The sequence below is a fragment of the Myotis nattereri genome (genome assembly GCF_964212035.1).
Source record: "Myotis nattereri genome assembly, chromosome: 2".
Classification (NCBI taxonomy): Eukaryota; Metazoa; Chordata; class Mammalia; order Chiroptera; family Vespertilionidae; genus Myotis; species Myotis nattereri.
Window position 1 is genome coordinate 211,809,048 of NC_138076.1, and position 14,754 is coordinate 211,823,801.

Genomic DNA, 14,754 nt, shown 5'->3' on the forward strand with positions numbered 1-14,754 from the left:
CCTACCCCGTTTAGGAGCACCAGTGCTAGCTGGTTGCCTCAGTTGTACCCAGAAAACACTAGCCAGGCCATCCATGCTCAGGGCTGCAGGAGCAGAGAAAGGCCATATATTCCCTGCTGCTGTTATCCAAGTGCTCTGAGAGGTACTTGACTGCCGCCTCACCTCCCATGAAGGCAAGGAAGCTGAGCAGGTCCAATCCTTCTCAGCCTTCCTAGCGAGCAGAACTGTCACAGCTCGGCCCTCCCCTGGTTAAAGTAGGTCCCTGTGTTCCTTTCTTTAACGTGGAGCTTGTACTTGTATACCCACATGTGTGATTCTTTTATTTATTTATTTATTTATTTATTTGATTCTTTTATTTTTAAATATATTTTATTGTTTTGTTTTTTTTTTGTTTTTTTTTACAGAGAGGAAGAGAGAGGGAGAGAGAATTAGAAACATCAATGAGAGAGAAACATCGATCAGCTGCCTCCTGCACACTCCCCACTAGGTTTGTGTCCACAACCAAGGTACATGCCCTTAACCGGAATTGAACCTGGGACCCTTGAGTCCGCAGGCCGACGCTCTAGTCACTGAGCCAAACCGGTTAGGGCGTGGTTCTTTTAGTATCTGCGCTCCACAGCTGCCTCTCCCGTTCCCAGTTCAACCCACTGGGCTTCTAAGCTCCTTGCCCGCCCACCTGCCTGCCCGTGAGGACCCCGTGCCCGGGACTGGCCAGCCCGCCCTTCCTTCTCGGGACCTGAGCCTGCACAAAAGTGGTCTGAACTCCGCCCTAATGAATCGACGGGGAAGTTCCCAATGAGCTGGGTTTAGAACTTGGTGCATCAAAGGGACCGAGCAGGGATGTGCCAACTCCGCACGGCTGGTTACTTAAAAACACACGTGCTAGTCATGACCCACTAAACTGATCTTGCCAGAACAGTCCGCTGACGAAACACTTTCGGGGAGGGCGCCCGGGCGGACGGGGCCCCAGTGTGCTGACGCGCCCTCTACGTTGGGCGCCGACTTGACTTCCTCCAACCTCATCTTTACCGAGCACCACGCGCCGGAGCCCGACCCAGGGTGGAAGGAACGATTCTCCTGCGAACCTCGCGCGCGACCAGTCCCAGGGCCCGGCGGGGCGGAGCCGGAAGTGAGGTCACCGGCGCGACCGGCGCGGCCCGTGCTCATTGGACAGCAGCGGCGCGGTGGGCGGGACGGCGCTCGGCTGTCCCAGCGCTGCGGCTCCCCGGTACCGTGGAGATCTGCGCCTTTGCTGGTCTCAGGAGGCACCTGCGAGCCGCACGCCGAGAGCCTGCCGGGCTGCCCCTTTTGCACCCCCGGCCTGGTGGGTGGAAGTGGGGTCTCCGGGCGGGGGCCTGGAGACTGAGGGTCGAACCGGCTGCAAGAGTGGGAGGTAAGATACGCCTCTTTGGAAAGACTCCTCTCCTCCAGGAGCCCCAAAGACGGGACAGAAATCGGGGTCCGCGAGCCCAGGGACGCCTCTTGCAGAATGCGTTCGGGTAGCTCGCGGAGCTGGGAAGAGCTCTAGGGCGGTGAGCGGGAGTGACAGTAGAGAAGGCAGAATCCTTCCCACGCAGCCTGGCTTTCTTTCCCCATCTTCCCTGCTTCAGTCATTACGTGCTGTCTGATATGCCCCTGGCCCCAAGTTCTGCTCTAGTTTGTATCCGGTTCCCTTGAGTCTGGAGCGTGACATTGGAAGTTAGTGAGTCCTGGGTGAACTTGCACAGCTGTTCATTCTCTAGGTTTCAGTTATATCCTCTGTGTGGGGTGGGGCTGGTTCTCTGGTGACCTGTCAGTAACTGACCATCCCTCCCTTGGGCGTGGTCTGCTCTGAAATAGACTGCTCATTTAGACTTGGTTTAGCCTGGGAATAGCTGAGTGACTGGACAGTTACCTCACTTTTCTGGTTTCCACACTAGTAAAATTGGGCCCCTGTCATCTGAGTTTGAGGCCGTCTTTGGCCACTGAAATATTGCACCCCACCAACTCCCTCTCATTCTTCTGTGCTTGTTTTACAAGTTTATTGGTTATCTCTTACTCCTACTACGAAAATACCTTGAGTGCAGGGAGTTTTATGTTACTCACTACTGTATTCCCAGCTCTGAAACAGGGCCTAGAACAGTGATGGCGAACCTTTTGAGCTCGGCGTGTCAGCATTTTGAAAAACCCTAACTTAACTCTGGTGCCGTGTCACATATAGAAATTTTTTGATCTTTGCAACCATAGTAAAACAAAGATTTATATTTTTGGTATTTATTTTATATATTTAAATGCCATTTAACAAAGAAAAATCAGCCAAAATAATGAGTTCGCGTGTCACCTCTGACAGGTGTGTCATAGGTTCGCCATCACTGGCCTAGAACATGGGAGGTAATCAACAAATAACTGCGGAATGTTGCCTGAATAGGAATAGGTGTTGGCTTATGTGCCTATGGTACCACAGTGAGTGAGTGGCATCCCTTTTACCCCAAGACCGTCCTGCCTCCCTTCCTGCCCTGTGTCCCTTCCTTTCTGATGACAGAAGTCAGGGAAGGAGGGAAACACCAGAAGTTTCACATCCCCTCTACTGCTTGGACCCCCTTGACCAGTTACTCTCCTGGGACGCCAGGATGAAGAAGGGGGGAGTGAGAAGGAATGACACTGACCAGCCCCACCTTCCCCAGGTGCCTCACCCAGTCCTCCCCCACTGGAGCAGGGAGGTGACCTCCTTATTTTTATTTTATAGTGAGGAAGCTGAGGCTCAGAGAGGCTGAGCAGCTTGCCTGATGTTCCACAGCTGGGACGAGCCAGGGCTCTAGCTCAGCGTTCCAGTTACTGAGCCCTGTGCTCCAAGTATCCCTCCATTGCTGGCATTTCTCTTGCTTCCTCCTGCCTCTATCCCACGACCTTTATTGTGTCTGCTGGTCACAGGCCCTGGGCTAGGCTCTGGGGCTCCGGGGCTTCCCGATGTTGGGTTCTTGGTATTTGGAAGCTACGTCATGTCAGGGGGAGTTCAGTTCACCTCATTCTGTTTATATAACACCATGCTCAGGTCTCATCTCCTTTCTCTATTACTCTCCTAGCTCCAGGGTCGTGAATATGGACCTTTTGCAGTTCCTAGTCTACCTGTTTGTCCTGCTAGTGTCTGGGACAGGAGTCACAGACACTCAGAGGACCTCCGTGGACCCGAGCCTGGAGATCTGTATCCTTTGGGGTTGGAGGTGGAGTTAATGTGCTGTGCCTGGGGCACTTCCTAGGGATGGATGAGGCCCAGCTGGTGGGAATAGGAGAGAAAAGGTAAGATACTCTCATCAAACCTTGATCGAGTCCACTGCCTTCTGAGCCTCAGTTTCCCTATTATGTTAAACAGAGAAGGCAATTTACATCTTCAGAGCCACAAGGACTCTGAGAATAGTACATATGTGCCTAGTACCTTGTGGGTGAGACCCTGGGCAGGGACTCAGGCCCTGGCATTCTGGGCCACCTACTCTGGGTTCAGGACTTGGGGACACAAAGATGAGTCAGTCCCTGGCTTTGAGGCCTTCACAGGCCTCACATTGTACTTTGTGATCACTGCTGAGATGGAACAGGAGAGAAACACTGTGCTGGCTTTTGAGCGAGGTCTTGAAAGAACAAAAGCTCATAGGCGCCCTAGCCATGTGACTCAGTTGGAGTCACCTGTATACCAAAAGTGTGCAGGTTCGATTCCCAGTCAGGGCACGTACCTAGGTTGTGGGTTCGATCCCTGGGTGTTTATAGGAGGTAGCCGATTGATGTTTCACTCACACATTGATGTTCTCTGTCTCTCTCCCTTCCTCTCTCTAAAATAAATAAAAACATATACTTGGGTAAGGATTAAAAAAATAGCCCTGACCGGTTTGGCTCAGTGGATAGAGCGTCAGCCTGCAGACTGAGGGGTCCCGGGTTCGATTCCAGTCAAAGGCATGTACCTTGGTTGCAGGCACATCCCCAGTAGGAGGTGTTCAGGAGGCAGCTGATCGATGTTTCTCTCTCATCGATGTTTCTAACTCTCTATCCCTCTCCCTTCCTCTCTGTAAAAAAATGAATAAAATATAGTTAAAAACAAACAAACAAACAAACAAAACTCATAGAGAAGGGTTGGGGGGCATCCCAGGCAGAGTGTACAGTGTGAGCAGACGAGCGCAGGTTCTGGGGACAGTGACCAGTTGTTGGAGATGGTGGGAAGACCATGGGGAAGGAGTACAGGAGCTAGGTCCTGAAGAGCTCTTGGGTGTAGAATCCTCTGTACACTGGACAAATGATACATTGTAGGATGCAAACGCTTCTTAGTTTGTTACTTCTCTGGTAGGGAGGGCCTCAGACCTGGGCATCTGTGGCCTTTGCAGATATTTGCTGGTCAGGAATTGGCCTTCTGGGTTGGGGCCACTGGATTATCCAGAAGTATCAGTGCCAGCGCCTTAACTTAGCACTGCCCAGACAAGAAGATGTTTGAGGTGAAGCGACGGGAGCAGCTGTTGGCATTGAAAAACCTGGTACAGCTGAATGATGTCCACCAGCAATACAAGATCCTTGATGTCATGCTCAAGGGGCTCTTTAAGGTGCATGCAGGTGCAGGACAGCTCATGGCAGCCTAGTCTTTGATCTGGGCACTGAGGGATGAGTAGGAGTTCCTTAACGGGATGGTGTTCAATTAGCGGGAACTACGGGCACAAAAGATTTGAAGTTGGGTTTAAGTAAACTGGGGTGTGGCTGGGCGGTGAAGGCCTCTGCAAAGCCACTCAGCCAGGGTGGGGTTCCCTCAGGTGCTGGAGGACTCCCGGACAGTGCTCCTTGCTGCGGACGTGCTCCCAGATGGGCCCTTCCCCCAGGATGAGAAACTGAAGGATGGTATGGCCTTCTTGACCTCTCCCCCTCCTCCCCACCACCTTGATCTTCTCTAGTTGTTTCTTCCCTCCTGTTTTTGTCATGCTTTTTTCTCTCTGGAAACACCCTCTTGTGGCACCTTCCAAGTGTCCACCTTTGGTGGATAAGCACTTAGTATATGGTTTTCCAAGAATTTCTGGGCTTCAGAGCCAATTTCTGTGTCCCTGACACAAATGTATTCCTTTGTGCTGTCCTGTGCTTGGAGCACAGGAACCAGGGAGGAAGCTCTTCCCACTACCACTCCGGGGATCCTTGCCTTCTCCACCCCTGACCCGTCTGATAGAGAAGGCAAGGGTTGTTCGCATTTACAGGAGAAAAAATAGGCCTACTGAAGTGACAGGACAGTAGGGGCAGCTGCCCACACTCCTTACTACTGTTCTAAAAGCCTCAACCTTCTTAAATCCTTTCTGAGACTAGGTGGGACAAACATCCTACATAATAAAGAGCTAATATGTTAATTAGACTGGACAGCGGAACGACCTTCCAGAGTGACCAGTGGGCCAACCAGTGGGCAGGGGGTGAGGCCACGAGGCAGCCGGGGCTGCGAGAGCCTAGGCAGCCAGGCCGTGAGGGCTGAGTCCCTTGCATGAATTTCGTGCATCGGGCCTCTAGGACATAAATAAGGTAAAAGACTATTCTGTGTCCCTTCATTCCCTCTTCCAAGAATTTCTCTCTGGTGATAATTTTCTCATGAACTGGTGGCATTTTAACAATAAAACCTCTTAGATTACACTGAGAGAGGATGGAAGTGGCCTTTACATATTGAATGGTGGGCACTTTTACAAATAGCATCTCTCATCTCCACTGTAACTGAGGAAGTTATACATATAACTTGGCTCTTAACCTATAAGTCAAGCTTACTCCTGAGTGCAAGATGGTTTGAAGCCCAGGGGTCTGGCCCCACTTGGCTCAGACCCAGCTGGGCCTGTCTTTGGAGGAGTCAGCTTATCTCTGCGCGTGGCCTGGCCAGTGGTGCTGAGGGCTGCCTGGGCCTCATCTGTGGGCATTGGAACAGGAGCTGCCTCCAGGGCTGGGTCTACACTTACTCTTCAGGCTGGCCTGGGTCGGGGGACCTGCCACCATGGTGGACACTAAATTCAGTCTAGACTGACCTGTTGATGAGAGGAAGGATATTAGTGGGGAAATTGATGAAATTCAGATAAGGTCCATGGATGTATTGTGTTGATGTTAACTTCCTGGTGTAGATAGTTGTCCAGTGGGTATGTAAGACCAGAGGCCCGGTGCATGATGCACATGCCTCCTTGTGCAGAATGACACCCACGTCTCTGGTCCCACAGCAAAGGAGTCTTCTAAGCCATGAGACACGGGGGAAAGAGCAGGGCCTCTGCAGTCAGAGAGAGCTGGGCTTACAGCCCAGATTTGCCATTCACTTTCTCCTGGGTAAAATGGGAACGGCTGCCACATCTTCCTCTAACAGTGGTTTGAGGATTCAGTGATTTGGTGGACACAAAGCCCTTAGCACAATTGTCCGTTCTCTGCTTATTGGGCTTGGTGGGCTTGCCTGCATTGTCTGGGGAGTGTCTGGGCTGGCCGGGAGGGCAGTTGAAGGGCATCTGCCCTGGGCTCTCATCAGTTCCCTCTCACCAGCTTTCTCCCAAGTGTTGGAGAACACGGCCTTCTTTGGTGATGTGGTGCTGCGCTTCCCGAGGATTGTGCACCACTACTTTGACCACAACTCCAACTGGAATCTCCTCATCCGCTGGGGCATCAGCTTCTGCAACCAGTCGGGCGTCTTTGACCAGGGGCCCCACTCGCCCATCCTCAGCCTGGTAAGGACTGGGGCGGGGACAGCCCGGAGCCCTGTCTCCCAGTGTCCTGTGAGCCTCGCAGCTGCCTGCAGCTGGGCCTGAATGTCAGCTCTTGGTGGTGTTTTCTGTGATAAGCCTCAAGGTACCTTGAGGTGCCATCTCAAGGAGTTCTATGCTGACCTGGGTCCCTATGGGTCATCACCTGGCCCACAGTCTTGGGCCCTGGGTTCCAATGTGGAGGGAGTGGCTCAGGTGAGCAAGAGGCAGGAGAAGGCAGAGGATGACTAACTTTTCCTTGTCTGCAGATGGCCCAGGAGTTGGGAATCAGCGAGAAAGACTCTGACTTCCAGAATCCATTTAAAGTAGACCACACAGAGGTGAGCTCTGGGGGCTTGTGGCCATGTCTGTTCTGCTTCTGCTGGGCTACGGGAAGCCAGGTCCTGCAGGGGTTGGGGTACGTGTGGTGGAGTGTGAGGGCTTTGGACTTGGAGACAGACATACCCAGGTCTGGGTCCAGGAACCATCACTCACTCACTGGTGCCTTTGGGCAAGCCATTGCCCTTGTCTTAGCCTCAGGCCGTCTGTCTATTCATGGTGCACCCCAGCTATGGGGGGCAGTCAGAGGCTGTGAACACACCCTTCCCAGTGAACAGTAGGCACCCACATCAGGTGGATGTGAGGGAAGCCAGGGGGTGTCAAGTCATGCTCTTCTCTGTCCTTAAGCCTCTAATCACCCAGCCGAGCTTCTATCCTACATTCCTGTACATGTGGCCATTCTAGGGGGCTGAGGTGGACTCTCAGGGCTGAGGCTGTGGGTAGGATGACAGATGGGGACACATACAGTAGAGGAGAGGAGGGGACCAGAGGGGGCCAGAAGGATAGGAAAGAAGGGCTGGCGGGCTGGACTCCTCAAATCACAGGCTGGCCCCTGCTCTAAGGAGGGGAAGGGGGTCAGGATCGGTGAGGCCTCAGATTTTATACCCTGCTTGCAGGCTAACAAGCTAGCCTGCCACTGTTGCACGGATACCGACAGGTCAGAGGCATCAGAGTTTACAGCAAAAGCAGTTCTAGACCAGCGGTTCTCACCCTGTGGGTCGCGACCCCTTTGGGGGTCGAACGACCCTTTCACAGGGGTAGCCTAAGACCATCGGAAAACACATATATAATTACATATTGTTTTTGTGATTAATCACTATGCTTTAATTATGTTCAATTTGTAACCATGAAATTGGGGGTCACCACAACATGAGGTACTGTATTAAAGGGTCACGGCATTAGGAAGGTTGAGAACCACTGGTCTAGACTGTTGGACTGGTCATGTTGGTTCCCTGAGTCCCATAGTGACACAGAGGGCCTCAGGTGGATGCCACACAGACAGTGGGTTTGCATCATAGCTGAAGAATACTAAGCTTGGAAAATTTACTGATTTATAGTGAACAGAAGTAGACCCGTTCTTTGTTTTGCGGGAGACATCACCTCATCCTTCAAGGTTCGCTGCAGGCACAGTCCTGAGGAATGGCCCAGATACAGAGTGGTCGGGGCTGTGCGTTCTTGGTGTATCCAGCAAGAACACGCAGGGACGCTCAGGCCACGTAGATTGCCTCCTCTACAGGCCATCCCTCAGCCCTACATGTCTTGGCTTAACTCAGACTCCACGAATGTACTATTCAATCTATTAATCTGGCTGATAGGGGCTAGAACCATATTTGTTCAATTTGTCTCAGACTGCATTTAATTAAGGCTGCCATCAACAGGACTAAGCCGCTGGATAAGGCCAGCCTGCAGTATTGGTCTCAGCCATGTGCTTCAGGATCCTGGACTCAGCCGGCTGTGATCAGTTTTGGGGAGACCAGTAGGTCTTGTTTTAGACAATTGGATGTGGTCTAAGGCCAATCTGTTATTCATTACCACCCACACAGAGTTTAGACTGACCCGCTGATCTTTGATGTTATTGCCAGTAATTAGAAGGGCAGTAGATGGACCCCACAGCTACCCTCTTCCCTAGTGGAGAGATACTCCGTGGCCCATTGTCTCCCACATTCTACTGGATTTGGGTCACCATTACATTCTTTGGCCGAATCCTAAGTGTCACACTCGGGCATCCGGAGAAGAAGATGCATTTGTATCCGTCAGATTGAAACAAGGTTGTACTGGCATGAGTGTCTGCACAGGGTCACTTCGGGAGCTGCCTTTGATGGCATCAGGCACACAGAGTAGTTCAGTAATCACGTGGTTGAGAATGACACGTCCAGCAGCTGGTCAGATTGTCATCTGCAGCTGCCACTTGGCTTGGGCAGACTCTAGGATTGTTTTGCCAAGTGGCAGTGCTGGACATAAGGCGCAAAAAGGATTGATTATTCCCCGTGTCTCTTGGGATCTAAGGCGCTGGGATTATTGCTACAAGATCGGCATGTCATATCCCAGGACCTATAATGTCACTTTGTCACTGATCATCCCTTAACTTTCACCTAGATCTTTGTCCAGAAGGGTCAGATGTGAATGGGACAAGGGCATTTTTACAAAATTTTCAGAGGCATATCATATCCCCTATCTTGGTCCACATGGGCCACTGTGGGGGCAGTTGGCAAGGACATATTCAACCAATTGGTCATTATCCTAATGATCTTGGGCCGTACTATTTCAGCCTGGGACTCCAGGTAGCCAAACCAGAAATACAGAGTGGGTTTTGTGCCATCAATGGCGGCAGGTGTGTGGCTTCATCTAGTACGAAAATGCATTCAAGTGGAAATGACTCCCATCTGGGTAGACTGGATCCACGGTTTGGTTCTGGTCAGTCTCATCAGAGAAAGGGCCTTCCTATGGGTTTCTAAGCGAGTGACCCAGACTGTCCAGTTTTCAGCCACAATTTGTTTCCACAGTTCATGGCCCCGAAGATGGGTGGCCATCTCATCCACTAGTCTGTAGTCTTCTGAGCGGTAGCCCAGAAGACTGACATGCTTGGTCATTAGGAGTATCATCCAGCAAAGGTGGTGGTGGCGGCTTTTAATTCAGATCATTGTCTGACTGGCCTTTGTGGCAGCTAGTCTTTCGTTGTTGCCACTGGAGCTGATGGCTGCTGTCCCCCATAGACAGCTGTGTCAGGGGTCCCCCAAACCTCCCCCAGGTTAATGATTCACTAGGGCTCAGTGTATGGCCATGCTCACAGCCATGATCTGTTAGAAAGACTGGCATGTCTGCTTGTTGATGGGAACGACCCGTGAGGGAGGAGGGACTAATGGTGCGGGGGTAGGAGAGTTGCTCCATTGCCAGGCTGCACTTGAGTTTAGTGTCAGGAATTTAAAGTAGGCTTTAGCCAGGCCTCGTGGGAAAGGGATCCAGGAAAGGATGGGCAGTGTTTCCCTTTTGCCCCAACTAGGTTTGGGTCCCTGGTGAGGCTGAGCCATTGAGGATGAAGGGCCAGGATCCCTTGACCTGCCAGCTCATCTCCCCGAAGAGGATCAGAAAATTAACTTGTAAGGACAGGAGGTAGAGTGTGGTCAGGCAGCACTGTTCATGAGGACAGCGACACTAGAAGGGGACTGGATTTTGAGGAGATGCAGCCATGCCAAGTTGAGGGCACAGGGCACATTTGGGACATCCCAGTGGAGGTGCCAGGCAGGCACTTAGATATGGAGGTGCACATTTGAGGGGTAACTGGCCATATAGACAAAGCCGAAGCCATGGGTTTGGAGAGAGTAGAGGGAGAAGAGTGCCCCCAATCAAAGTCCTCCTTCTCCTCCTCCTCCTCCTCCCATCCCTGTTCACGCTGTGTTCCCGTTTCCTCGCCATCCACCATCCACCATCTATGAAGCCGTGAGCCTGGGCACTATTGTCTTCTCTTTCTCCCACCCCCTTTCCAGGGTCTGTCAGTTTGACCTCTGATCCACCTGCTTCCTGTGCACTCCCTTGCCGAGACAGGATGCCTGCTGTCTCTTATTCTCGCTGGCTGCTCTCCCCTCCTCCTCCGGGGTATGGCAGCCAGGGCGTGGGGGGTGGTCTGCGGTTGTCGGGCACTCGGCCCCTCACTCTGGGAGGATTCTGTTTATTGTTTCTCTGATGCCTGTGCTTGTTCACACCGTGGTGCTTGTCCCTGTGCCCGGAATGTCCTCCTCCCCTCACCCTCTTTGCTGTCAGCCTCTTAGTTATCTTTCAACCCACTTAGCCTTGTCCCCAAGCCCATTTAACCATCTCCATGTCGTTGGCTCCCTGAGGGCAGGGCCTGCATCTGAGCAACCCTCCTGTCCCCCGCAGTGCCCTAGCTCGGAGTAAACTGCCAGTGGACTGAGTCAGACCACTCTGCTCTTCCCCCAGTTCATTTCTAGCACCGACCCTTTCCAGAAGGCCCTGAGAGAAGAGGAGAAACGTCGGAAAAAAGAGGAGAAGCGGAAAGAGATCCGAAAAGGCCCGCGGATTTCGCGATCCCAGTCCGAGTTATAGCCCCTTGCAGCCCATGGTTCAAGGGGCCAGGAGGAAGAGGAGGAGGCAGTGTGGCCAAGGTGAAGCGGTGCCGTCTGGTTGGTGGTGAGAGTCGGCACCTGTGAGAGGGGAGGCCATGTTTGCTTGGCCCCCGGAAGCCGGCTTTGAGCCCAGCTGCAGGGACTGGGCCGCGGAGGGCTTGGGTTTCCTCCCGGGGCCCCCCTGGAGGGAGCGTTGAGGGGACCCTGTGCTGCAAACGCAACTCTGGAGGTGCGGGGGGAGGTAGGAGGGGTGCAGGACTGGACCCTCACTGGTTAGTACTGATGCTCGGCTGGCTGCTGCTCTCCGTGGGGAGGCAGCAGAACCGGGGTCTGAGCCACGTGTGGAGGTGCCACGCCTGCTGCTGGCTGCACTGTGCCACTGAGCCACACGGCACAAGGTCCAGCCCCCTGCGGAGACACAATAAAAGTCGGCAAACCCTCTGGGCAAATCACAGCTGGTTTTGGCCCTAGGAAGCTGTGAGGCCTTTTCCAGGCAGGTGGCGCGGGGCCTGGTTGGGGAACCAGAGGCCCTGTGCGGTGTAGAGAGCGCCTCAGAGGATGTTCCGCTTCATCAGGGAGCCCCAGGCTCTGGCGGGGCAGCAAAGTAGGGCTTGGCTTAGGCCTCCGAATCCCTTCTCTGCACTGTCCTTGACGAAGGGTCAGTGTTGGAAAGGGACTGGAAGTGTCCTGGGTGGGTGTTTATCCAAGGTGACCTTGGAGTAACATGATCTCTATCCTCAGCTAACTGGGACAGCCATAGAGCAAGCACAGGAAAGAGTCAGCTGTCCTTTCTGGCAATGCGGCGAGACCCTCAGCCTGTGGGCTGCAGCTCTGCCGAAGACTGCATTGTCATGGCAGGGCTATCCCAAGCTGGATGAGTCAGGCAGCGAGCTCTCTGGTTCAGGAGGTGTGCGAGCGGAGACCCGTGGTCACCACCAGGCAGGGAAGCTGCAGGGGCCTGAGCGAGCAGCTGCCCTTCAGTTGTGCTCTGCCCAGGCAGATAGGGAGGAGCTCTGGTGGGATTTCCAGCTCTGTCTCTTCGACCTTGCAAAGCCAGGGTCTGCTTCTTAAAAGGAGAGAGACATAACCACCCCAGAATCTACCACCACCACCACCAACAGAGCCCAAGGGAGACCTGAGTCTTGTCTCAGCCCATCAGGCTTGCTGAGTGACCCTGGTCCACCCCTTCTCTGTTCTGTAGCTTCACTGGCAAAGTGAATATGATAACATCTGAACTGCTTCTCCAAGGCTGGGACCTGGCTTCTGAATGGCGGGTGTCCTTCTCTGATGGTTCTTCATTCGTCCCATAGATTTGCTGAGCACCCACTGTAAGCCCAGCCAAAGAGAGGGGTCCAGTCTTACCTATCCTCACCTCTGCCCCATCTGGTACCTTCATCCTCCTGGGCTCTTCCTTCTACATCTATTGCCTCTCTCCATCTTGGTTGATCTCTTTCTTCCTCTCCATCTCCAAATGGTTCCAAGTTTTCCCATCTGACACCTTCAGAGAAACAAACAGAACTGCCCTGCTTTCCCCCCTCCTTCCCTTTGCTGCACTGTGGCTTGTGTGGTCACTTGTTCCTGGAACTCCACCTTGAGTCATACTGTAGGCAGAGCCTGTCCGCTCCCCTGCTGGAGCTGCAGAGGCCCTAGGGTACTCGTTTGTCCAGCCTCCTTGTAGCTAGCATTCAGTTAGTGACTGATGTGCCACTAACCAGATGCACCGTGTGAGTGTGGTGGTGGAAACAGTGGCCCACAGGGTCAGGGGGATTCCTAGTGGCCAGACCAGCTCCCAGGGTGCCTGCTGGTGGCAACAGTGATGTCTTCATTGATGCGTTCAGCATGGACTTGGACGTCGTTCCTGTCTGTTGAGCTTCCAGACACGATCTGTGACACCCGTGGAAAATCTGGGTGCTCCCAGTATCCCCTAAGACAGGGCTCCTCAGCAGTGGCACTGCTCACATTTGGGACCAGATAATTGTTTGTTGTGCAGAGGTCTGTGTATGTGAGATATTTAGCAGCATTCTTGGCCTCTACTTACTAGATGTCTGTAGTCATCTCCCAGTTATGACAACCAAAAATGTCCCCAGACATTGCTGGATGTCCCCTGGGGGCAAAACCTCCCTGGCACATCCCTTCCTCCTCCTTATCTCAGCCCCACCTCTTCCTGTGCTGTCCCATCACTGCCCGGAAATGCTGTTGGTAGTTCCTGAGGCCCCTCCCAGGCCTCGGGGCCACTGTGTTGTCCTTGTTTTCTGCCCTTGGTCTGCGTCTGCTTTGTCTCTTCCCGACTTCTTTCCTCACCTGCGCCCTGAATAAAGAGTTTACTGGCTTAGTCTCTCCTTCCTTCTTGACAGCTGCATCCTCTAAGACAGGGATAGAGAACCTTATTTCTGCCAAGGGATATTTATAACATCATTCTCCAGCCATATAAAATTATCAACTTAAAAATTAGCCTGCTGCCCTAGCCTAGGGTTTACTCAGTGGTTAGAGCATCGGCCCTCAGACTGAAGGATCCTGGGCACATACCTCAGTTTCTCGCTCGATCCCTGGCCCCGCTTGGGATGCGTGGGAGGCAACCAGTCAATGTGCCTCTCACATCGATGTTTCTCTGTCGCTCCCCCTCCCTCTCACTCCCTCTAAAAATCAATGGAGAAAATATTCTCGGGTGAGGATTAACAACAACAAAAAATTAGCCAGGTATATTTGGTCAAACATTGAATTAACTCACCCCCAGTGCCTTGGCAGGGCCAGACCAAATGATTACTAGTAGGCCCGCAAGCTGGATGTTCCCCACTCCTGCTCTAAGACCACAAAGCTGGTGGCACTTGCCCTGTTGTCACCGGATAAGCCTCAATCCTTATGTTTCAATTTACCCAAAACCAAATGTTATTTTCCACCCTGAAGCCTACCTCTGTGTTAAACCATGAGATACGTGCTTTTGCTTAATCCTGGAGGAAACGATACATGAACTGAATCCTAAAAGATGGGGGGAGGAGGGAGAAGGAGACAGACACTGACAGAGGCCTACAAGGGGAGGCATCAGAAGCAGTAAATGATAAAACATGCCAAGTTCTCTTCTATGACGCGTCTGTGGTGGGTGTCTGGACATAACGATCATCTGGTCCAACCCCTCCCTTTCACATGAAGAATGCAGGCCCTGAGGAGTGACTTGTCTGAGGCTGCTCTACCCCTGGAGCCAGCCTCGGTTCTCCCCGCCAAGGCAGGGTGCCAGCGGGAAGAGCTGTTAGGTTCGGTGAGAAGCCAGGGTCAGAGGGAGAATGTCAGTGTTCTTTGCTAAGGCTGGGTCCAGTGCCACCACCTTTCTTCTACAGTTTTTACTGAGCCTTCATTTGTGCTCCCTCAGGCTACTTTGCTAGGAATCAGGGCCTCTGGGCGGGTTGTGTCCACCTACTTAACCTGATGCTCCTTCAGCAAGCATGTCAAACTCATGGCTCCCCGGCCGCAAGTCTGACATGCTGTTCTACAGCCTCCTGTGGGGGTTTCTGAGGGAATGAGAGGGCACTGGACCAAATTGAGTCATAGGGTAGGCCAGCAGATGGTTTCCCTCCCTCTCACCCCCCCCCCCCCACAGTAGGGGGAGCCCTGTGAGAGCCACTAAGAGGTGCAGTTGAAGGTCACATTGT

General features: G+C 52.8%; 1 protein-coding gene across 2 annotated transcripts; it reads left to right on the plus strand.

Annotated features, from left to right (window-relative positions):
* The first annotated feature begins 1,196 nt into the window (after positions 1 to 1,196).
* CCDC134 (coiled-coil domain containing 134) lies at positions 1,197 to 13,439 on the plus strand. Of its 2 annotated transcripts, XR_013995525.1 has the most exons (8): positions 1,197 to 1,393; positions 3,063 to 3,181; positions 4,438 to 4,559; positions 4,764 to 4,848; positions 6,493 to 6,674; positions 6,959 to 7,030; positions 10,965 to 11,149; positions 12,312 to 13,439. XR_013995525.1 is itself a non-coding variant. In XM_081083238.1 (7 exons), the coding sequence occupies exons 2-7, from the start codon at positions 3,079 to 3,081 to the stop codon at positions 11,088 to 11,090; spliced, it is 690 nt and encodes a 229-aa protein (XP_080939364.1). In that variant the 5' UTR covers positions 1,197 to 1,393; positions 3,063 to 3,078; the 3' UTR covers positions 11,091 to 13,439. The 2 variants fall into 2 exon arrangements, 1 of the variants encoding a protein (XP_080939364.1); XM_081083238.1 differs by having other exon boundaries at positions 10,965 to 13,439.
* The last annotated feature ends 1,315 nt before the right edge of the window (positions 13,440 to 14,754 follow it).

Bases quoted from the DNA above. Each gene is read 5' to 3' on its own strand.
- CCDC134 (XM_081083238.1), top strand. From the start codon at position 3,079: ATGGACCTTTTGCAGTTCCTAGTCTACCTGTTTGTCCTGCTAGTGTCT. The intron at 3,182-4,437 runs GTATCCTTTGGG...AGCACTGCCCAG, and splicing joins GGACCCGAGCCTGGAGATCT to ACAAGAAGATGTTTGAGGTG. The intron at 7,031-10,964 runs GTGAGCTCTGGG...CTCTTCCCCCAG, and splicing joins TTAAAGTAGACCACACAGAG to TTCATTTCTAGCACCGACCC.